The sequence below is a fragment of the Microchirus variegatus genome (assembly GCF_963457635.1).
Source record: "Microchirus variegatus genome assembly, chromosome: 9".
NCBI classification, from domain to species: domain Eukaryota; kingdom Metazoa; phylum Chordata; class Actinopteri; order Pleuronectiformes; family Soleidae; genus Microchirus; species Microchirus variegatus.
This window is the reverse complement of record NC_139810.1, coordinates 2112508-2135064: the sequence shown is the minus strand read 5'-3', so window position 1 is coordinate 2135064 and position 22557 is coordinate 2112508. Positions and strand designations below refer to the sequence as shown.

General features: G+C 41.0%; 1 protein-coding gene across 1 annotated transcript in view; it reads left to right on the top strand.

Moving 5' to 3' along the window:
• The window catches only part of LOC310931739 (keratin, type I cytoskeletal 18-like), a gene marked incomplete at its 3' end in the record, with an annotated part of 16268 nt that extends 9944 nt beyond the window's left edge, over positions 1 to 6324 (top strand). Inside the window, exons 8-13 of the mRNA XM_083894970.1 lie at positions 2897 to 2979; positions 3669 to 3825; positions 3947 to 4111; positions 4208 to 4333; positions 5133 to 5353; positions 6198 to 6324. Coding sequence (XP_083751096.1) covers positions 2897 to 2979; positions 3669 to 3825; positions 3947 to 4111; positions 4208 to 4333; positions 5133 to 5353; positions 6198 to 6324 — 879 coding nt within the window. The remainder of the gene's footprint in view (positions 1 to 2896; positions 2980 to 3668; positions 3826 to 3946; positions 4112 to 4207; positions 4334 to 5132; positions 5354 to 6197) is intronic.
• Positions 6325 to 22557: the final 16233 nt, after the last annotated feature.

Sequence of the window (22557 nt, the reverse complement as noted above, 5' to 3'; positions counted from 1 at the left end):
TTCACATTTAAGAAGCTGAAAAATGACAGAAACGTGAAAATATTCACATTTAAGAAGCTGAAAAATGACAGAAACATGAAAATATTCACATTTAAGAAGCTGAAAAATGACAGAAACGTGAAAATGTTCACATTTAAGAAGCTGAAAAATGACAGAAACGTGAAAATGTTCACATTTAAGAAGCTGAAAAATGACAGAAACGTGAAAATATTCACATTTAAGAAGCTGAAAAATGACAGAAACGTGAAAATATTCACATTTAAGAAGCTGAAAAATGACAGAAACGTGAAAATATTCACATTTAAGAAGCTGAAAAATGACAGAAACGTGAAAATATTCACATTTAAGAAGCTGAAAAATGACAGAAACGTGAAAATATTCACATTTAAGAAGCTGAAAAATGACAGAAACGTGAAAATATTCACATTTAAGAAGCTGAAAAATGACAAAAACATGAAAATATTCACATTTAAGAAGCTGAAAAATGACAAACGCGAAAATATTCACATTTAAGAAGCTGAAAAATGACAGAAACGTGAAAATATTCACATTTAAGAAGCTGAAAAATGACAGAAACGTGAAAATATTCACATTTAAGAAGCTGAAAAATGACAAAAACATGAAAATATTCACATTTAAGAAGCTGAAAAATGACAGAAACGTGAAAATATTCACATTTAAGAAGCTGAAAAATGACAGAAACGTGAAAATATTCACATTTAAGAAGCTGAAAAATGACAGAAACGTGAAAATATTCACATTTAAGAAGCTGAAAAATGACAAACGCGAAAATATTCACATTTAAGAAGCTGAAAAATGACAGAAACGTGAAAATATTCACATTTAAGAAGCTGAAAAATGACAGAAACGTGAAAATATTCACATTTAAGAAGCTGAAAAATGACAAACGCGAAAATATTCACATTTAAGAAGCTGAAAAATGACAGAAACGTGAAAATATTCACATTTAAGAAGCTGAAAAATGACAGAAACGTGAAAATATTCACATTTAAGAAGCTGAAAAATGACAGAAACGTGAAAATATTCACATTTAAGAAGCTGAAAAATGACAGAAACGTGAAAATATTCACATTTAAGAAGCTGAAAAATGACAGAAACGTGAAAATATTCACATTCAAGAAGCTGAAAAATGACAGAAACGTGAAAATATTCACATTTAAGAAGCTGAAAAATGACAGAAACGTGAAAATATTCACATTCAAGAAGCTGAAAAATGACAGAAACGTGAAAATATTCACATTTAAGAAGCTGAAAAATGACAGAAACGTGAAAATATTCACATTTAAGAAGCTGAAAAATGACAGAAACGTGAAAATATTCACATTTAAGAAGCTGAAAAATGACAGAAACGTGAAAATATTCACATTTAAGAAGCTGAAAAATGACAGAAACGTGAAAATATTCACATTTAAGAAGCTGAAAAATGACAGAAACGTGAAAATATTCACATTTAAGAAGCTGAAAAATGACAGAAACGTGAAAATATTCACATTTAAGAAGCTGAAAAATGACAGAAACGTGAAAATATTCACATTTAAGGAGCTGAAAAATGACAGAAACGTGAAAATATTCACATTTAAGGAGCTGAAAAATGACAGAAACGTGAAAATATTCACATTTAAAAAGCTGAAAAATGACAGAAACGTGAAAATATTCACATTTAAGAAGCTGAAAAATGACAGAAACGTGAAAATATTCACATTTAAGAAGCTGAAAAATGACAGAAACGCGAAAAAAATATTCACATTTAAGAACCTGAAAAATGACAGAAACGTGAACATTTTCACATTTAAGAAGCTGAAAAATGACAGAAACGTGAACATTTTCACATTTAAGAACCTGAAAAATGACAGAAACGTGAAAATATTCACATTCAAGAAGCTGAAAAATGACAGAAACGCGAAAATATTCACATTTAAGGAGCTGAAAAATGACAGAAACGTGAAAATAATCACATTTAAAAAGCTGAAAAATGACAGAAACGTGAAAATATTCACATTTAAGGAGCTGAAAAATGACAGAAACTATCCATTTAATTTACGACGCGTCGCTCTTATCTTTTTTACGTGCGAGGCGAGGCGCGATAACGTCCTCTCACCTCGCGTAAATAATCGGCCTCATTGTCAAGGCCGATCTTTCACCTGCTCCGGTGTCAAAGTGGAAATTCCCCTTTGAGCTCATCAGCGTTTCCTTTGGAATTCCTTCAGTCTGAAGTCATGTGAGTTCATGTTAGTTAATGTTTGATTTTAGTGCAAATCTCAAATATCAAGTTTTTTTTCCCCCTGAACATGTAATAGTTCTAACCCTAACCCTTACCAAGGTGGTTTGTTGCCTTAAGAACAAGAGTAAAGGCAACTTGAAGATGTCTAGTTCAGTTGAAACACCGATAACTGTGTTGAAATTTGCGTTGAAGTAAATTAACCGAAGAAGGTAGAGTTACAGTAAAAAATAAATGAAGATAAAACTGAATCACGGTCCGATAAATGTCAAATTTTAAACGTCTTGTCAGAATTTTATTGGTATTAAACTCTTGAAGAGAACTTTTTATTGATGAAGATCTTCTGCTTTTCTTGACTAAAACTCGTAAATGTCACGTTACGTTGCTTATCCGTGAATCACTTTGACGCGTTTCACAACATTTATTGCCATAATTTTACACTCGTATCTTTACTCGCAGGTCGAGCCGCGATAACGCTTTAGTTTCTTCTGCGCGTTATCAGCGCGCTATCGCGGCCGATCTTCCGCCTGCGTGATTTCGGCAAAGTGGAAGTTGGCCGTCCGTCAAAATCACTGTGGGAAAATAAACTACCACAGACACACACACACACACACACACACAAAAACACCCGCTAACTACAACATCTTTCTTTTCCAGATATTTAACCGCATCAAGGAAAATTCCCAGCTCGCAATTTCTCTTGACAACGCACAACTGGCATCAGACGACTTCAGAGTCAAGTGAGTGCTCAACCCCAACCCTAACCCCAAGCCTAACCCTAACCCCAACCCCAACCCTAACCCCAACCCTACCCCAACCCCAACCCTAACCCCAACCCCAACACCAACCCCAACCCTACCCCAACCCCAACCCTAACCCCAAGCCTAACCCCAACCCCAACACCAACCCTAACCCTACCCCAACCCCAACCCTAACCCCAACCCTACCCCAACCCCAACCCTAACCCCAAGCCTAACCCCAACCCCAACACCAACCCTAACCCTCTGTTTCTATGTTTTCAAACATCGGAGAGAGAGAACTTACATACAAACCTGCCAGAATACACACATTTAGTATAATATTTGGTTTATACGGTGAATAAATAAGTCTAAGTTACTATGAAGACGGAGGTAAATAGCTTGATATATTCCATATACTGCACACATTAAAACATGCATTGTACTTTTTTCGCGTTTCCATAAGTTATATTAAGATATTAACCAGGTCATACCGATCCATTTTTATGGCACCCTTCCCTTCGGGTACCAGAATAAAGTGGTGCGGTATCGTCAGGGTCCTTTGCGACCTTGAATCTTGCGTTCAGTGCCATCGTCATCCCAATATGACGTCACAAGATAAGCCCTACCGAGGGCTGTACCATTCCAAACTGTACCGCGATGGAAACTGAAAAAAAACGCGCTGTCTTCAGGATGGAGTACGAGATGTCCATGCGCCAAACGGTGGAGGCCGACGTCGCCCGGCTGAGGAAGCTCCTGGACGACACCAACGTCATTCGCCTGCACCTGGAGAGCGACATCGAGTCCCTGAGGGAGGAGCTGATCAGCCTGAGGAAGCATCACGAGTCCGTGAGTCAAACAACTCATAGCTTTATTTCCACTTCGAGTCAAAGGAAATGAAGTCGCCTGCTGCCACGTTCGTTCACTCCCTGACGACTATTTCCACCTCCCCTAACCCTAACCCTCACAGGAAGTTGCAGAATTGCGTGCCTACATCACCCAGACCAGTGTCCACGTGGACGTTGACGCTCCAAAGGGACAGGACTTGGCCAAGATCATGGAGGAGATGCGGGCCAAGTACGAGAGGATAGCGCTGAAGAACCAGGAGGAGGTGAAAGCGTGGCACGAGTCTCAGGTAGGTTTTCGTCTGTATCTGTGCTCCAACCTCTGTTTGTTGGTTTTTTTGCGCCTTACGAATGAACGAAAAATGTCTTTTTCTCTTTGATTCCAGATCACAGAAGTCCAGGTCCAAGTGACCGAGAGCACGGCAGCTCTGAAGGAGGCCACGACTGTTATCACCGAAACCAGGAGGAGATATCAGGGATTGGAGATCGAACTACAGTCTGCACTCAGTATGGTGAGAGCTTCTGTGCCACTCATGGTGTCACTATATACTATACGACTGTAGTATACGTCTGTACTATAAGTACAGTATGTCCTAACATTTGGGAGATTCTTTATTGGTAGTTTCGAAATTGGTTTGCCTGTTGGCCACAATATCCTTTTAGCATTTTAGGGTCCCCCAAACGGGGGTTTCCAAAATTTCTCAAAAAAAATTGGTACAAAATTTGACAAAAATGACATATATGCTGTCCCAAATTTGACATTTTTTTCCCAAAAAATTGGTCCAAAATTTGTCATACTATACTATGTCGTTCAAAATTTTACAGTTTTTGGGGAAAAAATTTAAATGCCAAAATTTGACAAAAAAGTCATACTAAACTGTGTCACTATGTCATCCAAAATTTGATGACATAGTAATAAATACAGTTGTACAGTTAACATTTATTGGTCTGTATCCAGTAATGTCCAATAAACATTTAACTAGCTTAAGTCGCTCCTGGATTAAAACTATCAACTGTAATTCATTGCGGGGCCGCCAGAAATGTTTCTGCGGGCCGCCATTGGCCCCTGGGCCACACTTTGAGAACCAATGCACTGTTAGCAAAGATGGTGGACACTGTTTACATTCTGGGAATGAGGTCCTGTCCCCCTATGGGTGGTTCAAAAATGTGCACAATCAGTTTCAAGCCTCGGACAAAGGCTTGGACCAAGTGACCAAGTGTCACTGGTGGGCATATAACAAAAAAGGATTGGCGAAGTGGATTTTTTGGGGGGGCAAAAAACTAAAGCGTTTACCTTCTGCCTCTGAACAGAAAGCAGCCCTGGAGGCCACTCTCAGAGACATCGACATGCGCTACAACATGGAGATGGAGAAGTACAACGCCATCATCCTGAGGCTGCAGGAGGAGCTGACGCTGATCCGCAACGACATCCAGGGAAACGCCAGGGAGTACGAGATCCTGCTCAGCATCAAAGTCCGACTGGAGGCCGAGATCGCCGAGTACAGGAGGCTGCTGGACGGCGGCGCTATAAAGTGAGTGTGAGGACGGAAAATCTGTTATTGTGAGTCGGGATTTAGGGGCCGATCCGGTCCAGTATCAGGTTCCGATTCGACTGTAGAGATTTCTGATCTGATGTTGTCTCCACAAGAGATTCCCTGACTGCTCGGCTAGCTGGCTGCAAAAAGTGGAATGGATTTTCCTGAACGGGGGGCTTGATTCAATGAGCCGCGGAGTAACGAGGCACGCCAGCCAGCAGGCGAGCATGATTGACCGGGAGTTAACCGGGAAAATTCTCGTAGTATTTAGGTTCTCGACAGAAATTCGCGAGATGTGTTACAGCGGTCTGTAAAGTCGTACATATCATACGTGCTTATTAAAGCCGTATATTAAATAAACAATAATGACGACAATAATATTTAAAGGCGCCATGTGTAAGAATGTGGCCAAAAACGGTTACTACACTCAAATTCAAAACACAGAAGTCTTTTAGGTTTATCGTTTTTTTCTGACGTAACTGGCAACCCGTGGTTTGCTCGGCAGCTGAGACTCTACCGACCGCAGCGATTGGTAGACGGCGGTAGGTGGCGCCACCTGACGCCAATCCATATCGGAATAGCATCGGTATCAGCAGATCTCCAGATTCAGGTACTTTCAGGGCTGTTCCTGCAAATTTGAGTCGAATTAGCTTCATGCTAACATGAAGTGATCACAACCATGGGAGCAGAAGTCAAATCCTCTCGTAGCCACTTACACTTTCATTTCCTGAATATCAAGAGTTTATTACGGTGTATTCACTTTTTCTCCTGTAACACACACCAACCTTGAGCTAATTTCACTTCTTTATTTGTTTTTGTTTTTTTTCTTCTTCTTCTCCAGACTGGAGGACGCCATCGACCCCAGGTTGGTCCAGACCAAAGTGGTGACGGTCACTCAGACTCTGGTGGACGGCAAAATCGTGTCCGAGAGCAAAGACGTGAAGTCCAGCGACAAACTCGTCCATTAACTGCAGCGACGACGTGTGGACAAATAAAACCAGAATCACATCTGTGTCAACTCTGTCTTTATTTAACTCAACACGTTTATCCACAGATGATAAGATTTAGATTAGGTTCTGGTCCTGGTTTAGATGAGAGAGAAATGCTAGCACATGCTACATTCAGTGATTCTAAATCAGTCTTTAAACCCTAAAATATAACATAGCAGCTCCACTTAGCACCAGTAAACTGATTTATTGTGACTTATTTTGATATAAAAGAAGGAAAAAATCAAGTATTGTGGTTTTAAAAAGTGGTAAAAAACAACATCCACACAAGTGCGTCACTAATAGCTTAGCTAAAATGCTACCGCTTAAACATCCGTATCAGCAGCAGAGATGTGAAGTGATCTCTTCTACGACCACGTTCGTGCCACAACGTGAAGGTAAAGCCAGTTGTTTGCTTAGCGTAGCTTAGCCTAGCTTAGTGTATGTTAGCTTTGCAGACGGGGAGGTACCTGGGTGTGTCTTTGTCCAAAGGGACAAAAGTTTCCCCCCCATTTATCAACAGGTTTGGTCTTGGGTAAATATGCACACACACACACACACACACACTATAAAACCGTCACATGGTTGTTGTAAAGTTGTAGTAGAGTTTGTGGGCGTGGCTTCAGAACGTTGACAAGAAACCGCCAAGCTAGTTTCCCCTCATTAAGCTAAGATAAGATAAGCTAAGCTAAGCTAACACACCCTTTTACAGCAAGTGTTCGTCTCAGTTTGGTAATAATACGCTATTTTTTCTTCATTTTGATGATGAAAAATGTCAAAATAAACCAAGAAAAGTGATCAGGTGGCAGTTTTTACCCAACAGATCTCTGTCGGGGTGCGTAATGTAGCGATGTAGCATGTTTGTCCGATAGCGGAAAATGTACAACTGGACTCGTTCTTGTCCGTTGATTGTTTGACAGAGAAATGGCGCATCGTTCACAGTCGCTTTTATTTCTATTTAACAAATAAAATTCTTCTTTTTGGAAGGACTGACTGTTGCTTTGGTGCTTTCCAACTTCACAAACCCTGACAGGGAAAAGCCAGAAAAGCTGCCGCTAACGCTAACGCTAACAGTTAAAAAAAACTCTGTTACTCGTGCTATTAATTGCTTATTTGTTTGACACTAAGTCAGTCGTAGACATAAACATAGTTCACTATAATCCATGGACGCTGTTCGTTTTTCCATTTCTTTTCCTGGCTTCCTGTTTCCCCTCCTCATTAAAGGTGCATTATGTAATTAATCAATAAAATCCTCCTTATATGTCACAGAGACTCAGGAATAATATTCAGTACAACAGACAAAATATTTGCATTAAAAAAATATATTTTGCAAATCTGCAAATCATGTTTACGTTTTTGAAATCGTCTTTCGGCGTCAGGTGGCGCCACCTACCGCCGTCTACCAACCATTGCAGTCAGTAGAGTCTCAGCTGCCGAGCAACCACGGGTTGCCAGTTATGTCAGAAACGTGAATTGTGAATTTGAGTGTAGTAACCGTTTTTGGCCACATTCTTACATGTGGCGCCTTTAATGTATACCTGTCTACCTGGATGAATTGTGGGCGTGGCCTCGCTCACCTGCATCCCATCACCTAATCACTGCCCTGCTGCTATAAGAGCCGCCGCCCTCCTGACTCTCAGTGCAGCGCTGTTTTGTCGTATTTGACCTGAACTCATCTCAGTTCTGAGTTTTATTGACCTTCTGCCACTAATTCAAACTCAAAACTCAACTTAAATCCAGAGAATCCTTCAGGATCAGTCTGAACCAAACTTTACGGTAATTATTCAACTTTACTAAACTTCTTTGCGTATCTGACACAGGTATCCGTCCATCATCAGCTCTTACTCAACACGCCGTGGAAACACGAGCCAGATCAGAGTTCACCGTTCCAAACTGTACCAGAGGGGAAACTCAAGTGCACTTTAAACCTCAGCTTTAAAGTCAGATAATGAAGGAATTACAACCTTGAAATAACGTCTCCTGGAATCTTCTCCCTGATGTCGGTCGATTAAAACGCGAGATTCCTGCGTCTTGTTTTCGGGTCAGATATGATCTGCAGACGTCTGCTCATCAAAAATGGTCTATGTGTTATTATCACATACAGGGGGGTCTGGGGGGGTTAGACCCCCCCGATTAACACTCGAGACCCCCTGAAAGCCTCAAAGGCAAAGTTTGAGGGGGGTCTAAACTAGGGGGCGGGGCCATTAATTGAATTTTATTCATGATTTTGATTTTGGCTTCTCACGATCATAAAAACGCGGCGTGTAAGTAAATTCCTATGCTCGAAAAACACCTTGAACGCACCATTATTACGTGCAGCTGCAGCAAGCGTGTGACGTGTGGGAAAAATAAAAATTCAAATTTTTTTTTTTACATATATTTTGGAAACTCAAGATCTGGACTTTCCAAAAAAAAAAAATTCTCTTCTCGAGTTTCCAAAAACATATGGAAAAAAATATGTTTTTTCAAATGTTTTCATACTTTTTTGGAAACTCGACTTAAAAAAAAAAAAAAAATCAAAAAAAAAATTTTCTCATGTGACTTCGTGGGCTTCGTAATTTCTGGCTGTTCTTTTAAATTATATTTAAAGTTGAGTTTTGGTTGTTCAATAAATACTAAAGTTTTGAAATCCACATCCACATCTGGCCAATACTGCTGCGTGGCACCTGATTATTAATGAGTATTTCGCACACTGGTTATTACGTAACCTCAGGCCGACGTAAGACGACTCCCACTCGTCGTGAGGCCGTCTGCTCTCTCGTCGTCGTCCTCCCACACTGAGCTGAGGAAATTCTTTCTGCTGCTGAGAAATTCCCATTTCGACCTCCTGACCTCCTGTTTTCTGTCAGATTACAGACAGAACCCCCGCTGTTCCCATGCCACGTCTGTCTGTTTGTGTTTATTTATGAGTCAACATCATTCCTGTGCTCTGTTTAATACAAACACTCATTTCTTTTGGTCACAGTTTACCCACAGAACATATTTTTACGTCTACCGCTTCAAAAAATGGACTCGTCACACAGATTTAGCCACTTTACAAAAGGTTCACTGAGAAATGTCCTTATTTTTGAAGGAAAAGCACTTTTTTTTCCAATGAATCCAACATTAAATGAATCATAAATACACTCTATATGTTGTTAATGTGGTAAAAACGTCTGGTTTTTAATGGAATATGTACACAGGTGTATAGAGGCCCATTAACCGTTTCTCGCTAAATGCAGTTTATGCAGGTGCATAGGGCCCCACAGCCACCAGGGGGCCCCCCTCATTATGCATATATTTGCAAAGCATGAAAGTGTTCGTTGGGTAATCAGGTAAAAAATCCCATTATAATCCATTATATTTATTTAGAAGCAAGTTTAGTTATTTATTTTTCACTGTTTTTGAATTGTGGGTTAAAACTGTTTTATGTTATGCTACCTTATTATGCTACCTTGTTATGCTACCTTATTATGCCACCTTGTTATGCTACCTGGTTATGCCACCTTGTTATGCTACCTGGTTATGCCACCTGGTTATGCCACTTTGTTATGCCACCTTGTTATGCCACCTGGTTATGCCACCTTGTTATGCTACCTTGTTATGCCACCTTGTTATGCCACCTTGTGATGCCACCTGGTTAATCCACCTTGTTATGCCACCTGGTTATGCTACCTTGTTATGCCACCTTGTTATGCTACCTTGTTATGCCACCTTGTTATGCCACCTTGTTATGCCACCTTGTTATGCTACCTTGTTATGCCACCTTGTTATGCTACCTTGTTATGCTACCAGGTTATGCCACCTTGTTATGCCACCTTGTTGTGCCACCTTGTTATGCCACCTTGTTATGCTACCTTGTTATGCTACCTGGTTATGCCACCTTGTTATGCTACCTGGTTATGCCACCTGGTTATGCCACTTTGTTATGCCACCTTGTTATGCCACCTGGTTATGCCACCTTGTTATGCTACCTTGTTATGCCACCTTGTTATGCCACCTTGTGATGCCACCTGGTTAATCCACCTTGTTATGCCACCTGGTTATGCCACCTTGTTATGCCACCTTGTTATGCTACCTTGTTATGCTACCAGGTTATGCCACCTTGTTATGCCACCTTGTTATGCCACCTTGTTGTGCTACCTTGTTGTGCCACCTTGTTATGCCACCTTGTTATGCTACCTTGTTATGCCACTTGGTTATGCCACCTTGTTATGCCACCTTGTTATGCTACCTTGTTATGCCACCTTGTTATGCCACCTTGTTATGCCACCTGGTTATGCCACCTTGTTATGCCACCTGGTTATGCCACCTTGTTATGCCACCTGGTTATGCCACCTTGTCATGCCACCTTGTCATGCCACCTTGTTATGCTACCTGTTTATGCCACCTGGTTATGCCACCTTGTTATGCTACCTTGTTATGCCACCTGGTTATGCCACCTGGTTATGCCACCTTAAAGTTTATATTAAACATTTTTCAAGAACATACTGTATCTGTTGCATTTGTTAATAGCCTGCTTTCCTCTTAAAACGTAACAAACTGCTGCATCTTCACAGAATATATGAAAAAGTTAGGAATCTCTACCTCGAGTTTGAAAAAATAGGGGCCCCCAAATAGTATCTCGCATAGGGCCCCCAAACAGATAGAAACGCCCTGCTTCTAATGGTACATTGTGTTTGCTAATGGCTATTGGATGATTAGTAAACCCTTGTGCAATGATGTTAGCAGTTTTATTTGGAATAAAAACCATTATTTCTAATCTTGTCAATGTCTTGACTGTATTTTCTATTCGTTTTGCAACTCTTTAAATGAATAAAAGTCTGACTTTTAATGGAAAACACAACAAAAAAGTATTGGTGACACAGGAGCTGCTGCTCTACTGCTGCCATGTTTGCTAGATTTGAGTCACTGAGTTAAATCTGTACAAAGGATTCCGAGCACAGAAGTCGTCAAATAGCACATTTGGCCTCAGCGATGGAGGCAGCAGTGGAGCAACGAGCCCTGTGTGCTGTGATGTAAAAATCAATGTTTTTCTCTATGGAGTCTGGTGTGGGGAAATGAGCGGGTTACACAAGTGACACAACCTTTTTAATTATGCTGAAAGGAAACACATTTTGTAAGATATCACAGTTTGAAGTTGGAGCAGACGACGACAAACCACCGTGAATCACATCTGAAGTGACAAACTTCAGTCATAAATCACTTCAAAGGAGTCGATAATATAACCGTTTATTAGGGTGAAGTGTTTTGCTCAAGGACGCATATATATAGAGGAGCGGAGCCTGGAATCTAACCCACATCCTTCACGTTGAGGTACTTCTTCTTTACCCTGACGTACAGTTAGGCCCCGCGCCATTTCTCCTCCTTAAAATTTCCACTTGGTTTGGAGTTGGTTTGGGAAGTGGCTTCCCTATGGAATTGGGACACCGCTATATGCAAATTAGCGTAGCGAACGTGCTAACCTACGTCACATGTTGACAATTCTAGCGCTGCTACCAACGCCGGTTTTTCTCCGTCCTCGTAAATGCTAAATCGTCCGGGGTATTCGTGTTCATCCAAAACACTGACAAAACTACCCAGATGTAGCAGAGCTAGCTAGCTAGCGGCTATTTGCCAAGTGCTTCGAGAGAGTTTGCCCGTCATGGCGCTCTAAATGACGGGCATAATCTCTCGAAGCACTCTGCAAATAGCCGTTAGCTAATTAGTTAGCTAGTTAGCTAGCTGCTTTCATAAATCGTCAGTTACTTTCTGACATTAGTGTTCAAAGCTCAACGGTCCTTTGGACGTGTATCAAACCAACATATTCCAACACAGCTAGTTAGTTAGCTAGTTTGCTAGTTAGCTAGCTGCTTTCATAAATCGTCAGTTACTTTCTGACATTAGTGTTCAAAGCTCAACGGTCCTTTGGACGTGTATCAAACCAACATATTCCAACACAGCTAGTTAGTTAGCTAGTTTGCTAGTTAGCTAGCTGCTTTCATAAATCGTCAGTTACTTTCTGACATTAGTGTTCAAAGCTCAACGGTCCTTTGGATGTATATCAAACTAACATATTCCAACACAGCTAGTTAGTTAGCTAGTTAGCTAGCTGCTTTCATAAATCGTCAGTTACTTTCTGACATTAGTGTTCAAAGCTCAACGGTCCTTTGGACGTATATCAAACTAACATATTCCAACACAGCTAGTTAGTTAGCTAGTTAGCTAGCTGCTTTCATAAATCGTCAGTTACTTTCTTACATTAGTGTTCAAAGCTCAACGGTCCTTTGGACGTATATCAAACCAACATATTCCAACACAGCTAGTTAGTTAGCTAGTTAGCTAGCTGCTTTCATAAATCGTCAGTTACTTTCTGACATTAGTGTTCAAAGCTCAGCGGTCCTTTCGACATTGTAACGTGCTTATTTGCGCAAATATATCACAGCGAAATTGTTCCTCTGCAGATGTGGCCGCCATCTTTGTTGGGAAAAAAACAGCCGGCTCACTTTTGCAAAGCATTATGGGTAATTTTACCTTCCCGATCAGAGCTCACTACATTTTGAGGCTAAAAACAGTTCACACAGTGGAGAGAAAAAAAGTGAAGAAATCTGTGACAGAATCAGACTCATAGATGTGCAGCATGTGCCTAGACAGGTTGTGGTGAAAGGGGGGACAGAGTTTCCTACTTTTGGCCAATTTCAAAATCTTCTCTTTTTCTCAAAGCCTTTTTTATTACAGAGCCTCAATGAAATATGATGATGGGCAGAGACATTCCAGAGAGAGAGAGAGAGAGAGAGATAAATGACAAGTGCATTTCTTCTGCATGCCTGTAATTCCTCAGTGGGCCTCAAACAGAGCTGCAGACAATGTCCGTCTGTTTGTACGAGAGACAGATCCTGAAAACGAGTGAAAAGACGAGTGAAGAAGAGCACTTTCTTCCTTTCATCTTTTACTCTCATCACCACTGTTTTTAATCTGTTTAAGTTTCATAATCAAACCAGATAGATTTTGTAGCATTGGTGCAAATTCGCCAAAAAACGCTTCCGTTTTTGCATTTTCGCAATCCAAAATGGCCGCCTTCCTGTACGATTCACAGGACACTTGTCATCGACTTTTATTTTACGGCACAACCTCATGAACGTGTGCAGTTAAACCCGACAGGAAATGACCTAATGCACTTTTTAGTGTCCGTTTTTTAGCCCCTCCCACTTCCAATTTTTCACGCCTTTTCACCGAACCTTTTAAATACGTCAATTTTCACCGGGATTGATGCGGTCGCAAAAATCTGTGCATATTCGGGTATGTTCATGCCCTCAAAAATGCGATTAATTTGGCGTAATAATAATGAAGATAGATTTTGTAGCATTGGTGCAAATTCGCCAAAAAACGCCTCCGTTTTCGCGTTCGGTCCAAAATAGCCGCCTTCCTGTATGTTTCACAGGACACTTGTCATAGACTTTTATTCACGGCCCAACCTCATGAACATGTGTACCAAGTTTCGTTCATGTTCGTTAAACCCGACAGGAGATGACCTACTAGCACTTTTTTTTGCGTCTGTTTTTAAACCCCTCCCACTTCCAATTTTCCGCGCTTTTTCACCGAACCTTTTAAATACGTCAATTTTCACCGGGATTGATGCGGTCGCAAAAATCTGTGCATATTCGGGTATGTTTATGCCCTCAAAAATGCGATTAATTTGGCGTAATAATAATGAAGATAGATTTTGTAGCATTGGTGCAAATTCGCCAAAAACGCTTCCGTTTTCGTGTTCGGTTCAAAATGGCCGCCTTCCTGTACAATTCACAGGACACTTGTCATCGACTTTTATTTACGGCGCGACCTAATGAACGTGTGTACCAAGTTTCGTTCATGTACGTTAAACCCGACAGGAGATGACCTACTAGCACTTTTTTGCGTCTGTTTTTAGCCCCTCCCATTTCCAGTTTACACACTTTTTCACCAAACCTTTTAAATGCGTAAATTTTTGGATTGATGCGGTCGCAAAAATCTGTGCGTTTTCGGGTATGTTCATGCCCTCAAAAATGCGATTAATTTGGCGTAATAATAATAAAGATAGATTTTGTAGCATTGGTGCAAATTCGCCAAAAAACGCTTCTGTTTTCGTGTTCAGTCCAAAATGGCCGCCTTCCTGTATGTTTCACAGGACACTTGTCATCGACTTTTATTCACGGCACAACCTAATGAACTTGTGTACCAAGTTTCGTTCATGTTCGTTAAACCCGACAGGAAATGACCTACTAGCACTTTTTTTTGCGTCTGTTTTTAAACCCCTCCCACTTCCAATTTTCCGCGCTTTTTCACCGAACGTTTTAAATACGTCAATTTTCACCGGGATTGATGCGGTCGCAAAAATCTGTGCATATTCGGGTATGTTCATGCCCTCAAAAATGCGATTAATTTGGCGTAATAATAATAAAGATAGATTTTGTAGCATTGGTGCAAATTCGCCAAAAAACGCTTCTGTTTTCATGTTCAGTCCAAAATGGCCGCCTTCCTGTATGTTTCACAGGACACTTGTCATAGACTTTTATTCATGGCACAACCTAATGAGCCCTTGTACCAAGTTTCGTTCATGTATGTTCAACTCGACAGGAAATGACCTACTAGCACTTTTTTTTGCGTCTGTTTTTAAGCCCCTCCCACTTCCAATTTTCCGCGCTTTTTCACCGAACCTTTTAAATCATCATCACAGTGAACGGTGAACGTGAGCAAACTGCTCGAGGTTTTTATTTAACAACACGTCTGTAAACTGTAGAGTTTTATCTGTGAATGGAATGTTTGTTTTTAGCCGTCCTACGTGAGCGTGGGTTACGCCCGCCGTAGCGCCCCACGGTGCACGCCCAAAATGACGTCACATCCTGTGTTGCGACGGGTGCGTGAGCTCCAAAAGGTGTCGCGGCGCCGGGGTGTGCACCTCTGAATTTTTCTAACTTTGTCAGCTACGGCGCACTTACGGACGTTTACCGGCAGTACCAAGTTGAATATTTTGGGTGTACGCCCCCTGTAGGCGCCCCCCATAAACACCCCCTTACATACTTCTATGGTCGCGCACGAGCGACTCCTGTGAACGAGTGAGAGTAAAAAAAACCGCTGGTTTTCCTCTATGAGCTTCTGTTGTGGAGAGGAAACACTTTAGAAACGTTAATAAAGTTAAACACAATCTCAAGATAAGGTCATTGTTACATGATCCTGCTACAGTTCATTCACACACACACACACTCACACACACACACACACACACACACACACATTCTCACACACACACACACATCTGTTGGGTGTGTCTCACCATCCCAGTGGGATCAGAACAAAAAAAGAAAGAGAAGCAGGGAAAGTTATGGGGAAAAAAGGGTGTGTGTGTGTGTGTGAGTTAACATGTATTTATGTCTTTGTGGGGACACTTTGTCTCTTTAAAGGTTCTTTAAAGGAGTTAAGACCTGGTTTTAGGGTAAAGGTTTAGACACTTAGTGACGTTTAACCCTGAGAACACACTTTACTATGTTCTAAGCCTATGAGAATGTCTCTTATTTACTCTTTTTTTTTTTTTCAACACAGCCTATAGGCAATCTCTTCATTTTCACCAACTTTACAAACACACCTGAGCAAAAAGAACTCGTTTAAAAAAAAAAAAAAAAAAAATCTGATTAAATTTGTGAAACGTGCAACAAAAATCACATAAAAATGGTCGATTTTGCGACTTCTGCACAATTTATCCCTGTTTTTAATCACAACAACAAGACGAAAAAAGCCTGAAGATATCAACTATAAACACACACACACACATAGGACGTCCATATAAGGAGTTGTGTTGTTTATTATTACTGCGGCACTTTAGTGTTTTAGAGCGCACCTAAGTGTCAGGGGTCAGAGGTCAGGAGGTAAATGTGGCCTAGGGACATTTTCATTTTAACTATGTGTGAACTAATAAAAGACTCATTTAAGTCAGAAACAAAAGCTTAAACTCGTAATTTAAACGAAACACATTTAAACTGTAAACTAATATTTAGTCACAGAGACTCAGGAATAATGTTCATATAACAAACTGAACTCACCAACAACAACAGTACAGACAAAATATTTGCGTTAAAAAAAACACGTTTATGTTTTGAAACCGTGTTTTGGCGTCAGGTGGCGCCACCTACCGCCGCCTACCAATCACTGCAGTCGGTAGAGTCTCGGCTGCCGAGCAACCACGGGTTGCCAGTTAACGTCAGAAAAAAACGAAACCCAAAAGACCTCGGTGTTTTTGAATTTGAACGTAGTAACCGTTTTTGGGCCACATTCTTACATATGGCGCCTTTAATCGTGAAAAAAGGTTCATATTTTTTCAGAATAAAAGCCCTTTTGTGTCCAGTTCATATATAAACACAAGCTTGTGCGTCACACATGGTAGAGATTAGAGCGGCGGACGCGAGTTAACGTCGAGTAAATAATCGACGGCTTGAGCTGAAAGTGTATTTGACTCAGAGTAACTCAGACTAACAGAAAGTGTTTAAAACGAATGGGAGGAGAGTGAAAATGAGTGAGTGAAAATGAGTGAGTGTGTGAGTGCAGACGTGAGGCCCAGAGTGGGCAGAGAGTCACCGCGGTCGCAGCTTTCACTTTCCACTCCAGCTGAAAACTGTTTTTAGAAGTTTAGAGCTTTCTTCTCTCTGTGTGACTCACACAGTGTACGTCTGGTTTCCACGGAAACCCCGGCAGAACTCCAGCGGAACCAGAACCAGAACCAAACCACTGAGCGTCGTAATCCGAGTCGGCTTCTTTCGCTAACCTTGACGTTCCTTTTGAATCAGTAACTGACATTCCAGGGAAGAGGGTTAATGATTTCCCCGGAACAATGAGACTCAGTGTCATTCTAAAAGTAAAACTAAAACCTCTCGCTGCTCTTTAATGACTCATTATACTTTTACACCAGAAGATAAAAAATCCTTTATCGACGAGAAGATAAAGGTGTGGGTTTTACTGTGTAAAGGTTTTTTTATGGATCAGTTTTGTGTGTCTTCTTTTTCTTGTTTTCTTGTAAAGTCTGAATAAACATCTTCACAAACTGACAGCTAGCTAACAGTTAAGCCGAGTCATTGAGGGAAGCTATCGTTAGCATGCTAACATGTTTTTTGGGTGTCTTCTTTATCTTGTTCTTGTGTAAAATCTGAATAAACATCTTCACAAACTGACAGCTAGCTAACAGTTAAGCCGAGTCATTGAGGGAAGCTATTGTTGGCATGCTAACATGTTTTTTGGGTGTTTTCTTTTCCTTGTTCTTGTGTAAAATCAGAATAAACATCTTCAGAAACTGACAGTTAGCTAACAGTAAAGCCGATTCATTGAGGGAAGCTATTGTTAGCATGCTAAAATGTTTTTTGGATGTCTTCTTTCTCTTGTTCTTGTGTAAAATCTGAATAAACATCTTCACAAACTGACAGCTAGCTAACAGTTAAGCCGAGTCATCGAGGGAAGCTAGCGTTAGCATGCTAACATGTTTTTTGGGTGTCTTCTTTTTCTTGTTCTCGTGTAAAATCTGAATAAACGTCTTCACAAACTGACAGCTAGCTAACAGTTAAGCCAAGTCATCGAGGGAAGCTAGCGTTAGCATGCTAACATGTTTTTGGGTTTCTTCTTTTTCTTGTTCTTGTTTAAAGTCTGAATAAACATCTTCACAAACTGACGGCTAGCTAACAGTTAAGCCGAGTCATTGAGGGAAGCTATCGTTAGCATGCTAACATGTTTTTTGGGTGTCTTCTTTATCTTGTTCTTGTGTAAAATCTGAATAAACATCTTCACAAACTGACAGCTAGCTAACAGTTAAGCCGAGTCATTGAGGGAAGCTAGCGTTAGCATGCTAACATGTTTTCAGGTGTCTTCTTTTTCTTCTTCTTGTGTAAAATCTGAATAAACATCTTCACAAACAGTTAAGCCTAGTCATTGAGGGTAGCTAGCATTAGCATGCTAACATGCGTCCTAAAAGTTAAAAGTATTAAATGTTGACGCGTGGCGGTTGTTGTTGTTGTCGTCGCGGTAGTCTTCAGCGTCTCGTGTTAAACTCTTTCACGCTGACCCTTAGCGACATTAGCCTTAGCCTTAAACCCTAAACCCTAATCAGTGGAATCCCGAGAGAAGACCGAGACTTCAGACTCACATTTGAAACCAAACCTCCGTTTTTTTTAACACTGCCAAAATCAAGCTACATAAAATCTGTTTATGCTGCAGTCTAAACAAGACCTTAATCTGATGCAGATCTGATCCAGATAATGGATTTGGCTGCAATTTAAATCTGACACGGGGGGGAAGTCCCGTTTATATCTGAACAGATCTGAGTTTTGTCTCTGTTTATGTCCGATGTTTTTTTTATCGTGCAGCCTGTTACACAAGTGTAAAGTAAGTTTTTAGCAGCGCTCAGCGGCTGCACAGGGCCGCACACTCGATCTCCAAGGCCTCGTATTCAACTCCACCCTGATTTTCCAGCCTAATCTTCACACACACACACACACACACGCCCTCCATGGTGGGACACATTCCAACTCTTCCTATTGGCTGCTCCACTGCATGCGGCCAAGGCTAAGTGCAAAGGGAATTGGGCTCATAATCCAGAGGTCAGGGGCTGGGGTTCCCCTGAGCAAGGTACTTGACCCCCGCAGCTTCCTGGGTGCATCCCTGGTTCCTTGTTGATAAAAAAGTCAAAAACCTTTGTTGATTCTGGTGTTTTTTAATGGCCTCTGAGTGTGAAATGGCTCTGCTTTCGCTGCTGTGGTGGTTAAAGAGAAGGTTCACTTCCCACACAGAGTCACACCCTTCAGGTTTCCTGTTTCCTCGCTCTCTGTTTAGAGTTCAGTTTCACCTGCAGAAACAGGTCAGAATCCATGTCCGGATTGTGTTACACGGGTCTTATTGTATGCTGGCAAAATGCATGAACATGTGGTCTGAAGGTGAGCGTATGTGTGTGTGTGTGTGTTCTTGTATTTGTGGCTTTGTAGGGACCAAAAATTGTGTAACTCATACAGAGTGAGGACACGTTTGGCCGTTCCTCAATTCTTTAAAGGGCTTTTTCAGGGTAATATGGTTTTAGTGCGGCCCGCGAGCCAATGGTGACCCGCAATGAATTACAGTTGATAGTTGGATGACATAGTGACACAGTATAGTATGACGTTTTTGTCAAATTTTGGCATTGAAATTTTTTCCCAAAAAATTTACACATTTTGGACGTCAAAGTATAGTACGTCTTTTTGTCAAATTTTGGACCGAAATTGTTTTTGAAAAAAAAAAAAATTTGGGACGACATAGTATAGTATGTAATTTTTGTCAAAATTTGGACTGAAATTTTATTTTTTTCATTGTCAAATATAGGACATTGTTTAGTACAACGTTTTTGTCAAATTTTGGACCAAAAACTTTTTCCCCCAAAAATTGTACAATTTTGAACGACAAAGTGTAGTATCACGTTTTTGTCAAATTTTGGCGTTTAAATTTTTTTTGAATTTTTTTTTTAAATTTCGGACGACATAGTATAGTGTGACGTTTTTGTCAAATTGTGGACTGAAATTTATTTTGAAAAAAATTTGTCAAATTTGGGATGACATAGTATAGTATGTAATTTTTGTCAAATTTTGGACCGAAATTTTTTTCTTTTTTAATTGTCAAATTTGGGACTGCATAGTATAGTACGACGTTTTTGTCAAATCTTGGACCAAAATCTTTTTTCCCCAAAAATGGTCAAATTTGGGACGACATAGTTATTACTATGAAGCACAAACATAGTGTGTGTGTGTGTGTGTGTGTGTGTGTGTGTGTGTGTGTGTGTGTGTGTGTGTGTGTGTGTGTGTGTGTGTGTGTGTGTGTGTGTGTGTGTGTGTGTGTGTGTGACAGAGGGTCGTTCCAGACCTTTGAAGCGACATAAATACCAGACTCTCCCTTCCTGTGATGGAACGTCTCACTTCAAACAACAACAACGGATAAAAGAAAAACAATCAGAGAACTAAAATTAGAGCAGCATCCTGCAAACGCTGGATTATTTTGTGCCACCTTCAAATTCATTCCACACACTTCTTTCACAAAACTGTTTTTATTGTGAATAAAACATGAATATCATGGGTGTGTTCCAAAAATCCCACCTTCTCAAAACGGGTCCGAACATGAAAAGTGTCCCGTACATCTAGCCTTTAAAGTGTTAGCCTCTGGTGCTAGCAGTTGACAACATCTATAGCCTAAAGTAAAACACAGGTCCACACCCTCAATACAAACAACACCCCCCCCCCCCCCCCCCCCCGAGGTAGAACAACACATCAGATCAGATAAGACAGCACCTAAGTAGCCTGGGAAGGGTACGGAGTGGGCGTGAGCTTAATGTGCGTCAACACAGGTGGGGCCACCATGGAAACCATGGAAAAACCCACTTTGGGGCCCATATTGTGAGTCCATATATAAACCCTGATGGGGCCCACACTGACATGCTGGTTGGGGGGTCTGCATTCCTTTCAGGAGGACGTAATCACCTCAAAACCTTATATTTGCCTTTTTATGTTCCGGGGGAAAAGAAAAGCAAAAGCCATCAGGGGCCACCTGATATCGCTGTTTACCCATGATGCTTTGGGGTCGAGGGTTTGAATGTCACTGAGGAAATGAGCTGTCGTTAATCTCAGCGGCTGCTGGTTGTGATCGTAGCGGGTCAAAGTTCCTGTTGCTGCGCTGTGTTTACGGGGTTGTCATGGTAACCGGATGACATGACGAAAGACTGCGTGGTAAACGTTCAGGTTTGTTTACCCTTTCGCGGTGAGAAAACTCCAGCGCCGGCTGCCGGAGAGACCGATGACGGTGATTTCACCGGGTGTCACGTGACCCGGGTCACTGTCCTTGACGTTTGTCTCTGTCTCTGCCGTCGATTGATTGAACTCATGCGTCTTTGCATTCAGGTCCAACTGAGCATGAAAGTCCATTTGCACTGTCAACAGAGGCTGTTCGGTGTCTGTCATCGAACCAACGTGTCCTCATAACGGGAACTGTCACAGTACCCTGCAGAGCAGTCATGCAGGTCAACTACACACACACATACATGCTTGTACTTGCTGCATACTGAGGACTGGGTTTCTGACAAAGTGAGGACCAGCGTTTCCACTTTATAAATCAACACAAAAAAATTTTGGTCCAAAATTTAACAAAAACGTCATACTGGTTTATGCGGACTGGTTTATGTCGTCCAAAAATTCTAAAAAAAAAAGTTACCGAACATTGTTGGTCCTAAATTTGACACCAAATTTTTGGAGCAAAATTTGACAAAAAAAATTTGGACCAAAATTGGACACAACATTTTTGGCCCAAAATTTGACACAAAATTTTTGGACCAAAATTTGACACACAATTTTTGGACCAAAATTTGACACAATTTTTGGACCAAAATTTGACACAAAATTGTTGGACCAAAATTTGACACAAAATGTTTGGACCAAAATTTGACACATTTTTGGACCAAAATTTGACACAACATTTTTGGACCAAAATTTGACACAACATTTTTGGACCAAAATTTGACACATTTTTGGACCAAAATTTGACCAAAATTTTTTTGTGCTAAATTTGACAAAAAAGTCATACTATAATATGTCGTCCCAAATTAGATTTTTTTTTTGACAAATTGAGTATAGCATGTTATAGCAACCAAGGGAAGTGATTTCAATGAAAACAAAGTGAGGACCGGCCAAAATGTCCTCACTCCGTAAAAATGACCTCACCTTGTTTGTTAAAAACCCTCACTGGTCCTCAGTATGCCGCAAGTACAAGAACACACACACACACGGACGTCCATTAATTAATCTATTTGACCCATTCTCACTTGTTTACATGTCGCTACGTTACCGTGTGGAGTGGGTCCGTTCGGCCCATTCCAAAAAGCAGGCACATATTGAACAGGTATTGCTCTAGTTTATTGAAATGTTTGGTTTTCTGAGCAGTAAAAATGTGTGATTAACAGTTACGTTGGCGTAAGAGAGTTAAAACATGGCACTGGACTGACGTTGGTATCAGCAGAAGTTCACGGTCGTGAGAGCAACGTCGGTACCAAGAACGGAGTCATTCCGAGTCCTTGACCTCCTCCGGTTACGCAACGGTTTCCTCAAAATCCACGACAAAACGGTGTCGGCGTGATCTGGAATTGTAATTTTCATTTGTGAGCTTTTGTGTCGGACAATCAGCGTCTGGTTGAAGAATCACATCCACCCATTTTGGCCTATTCTTTAGTACATCCTCTGC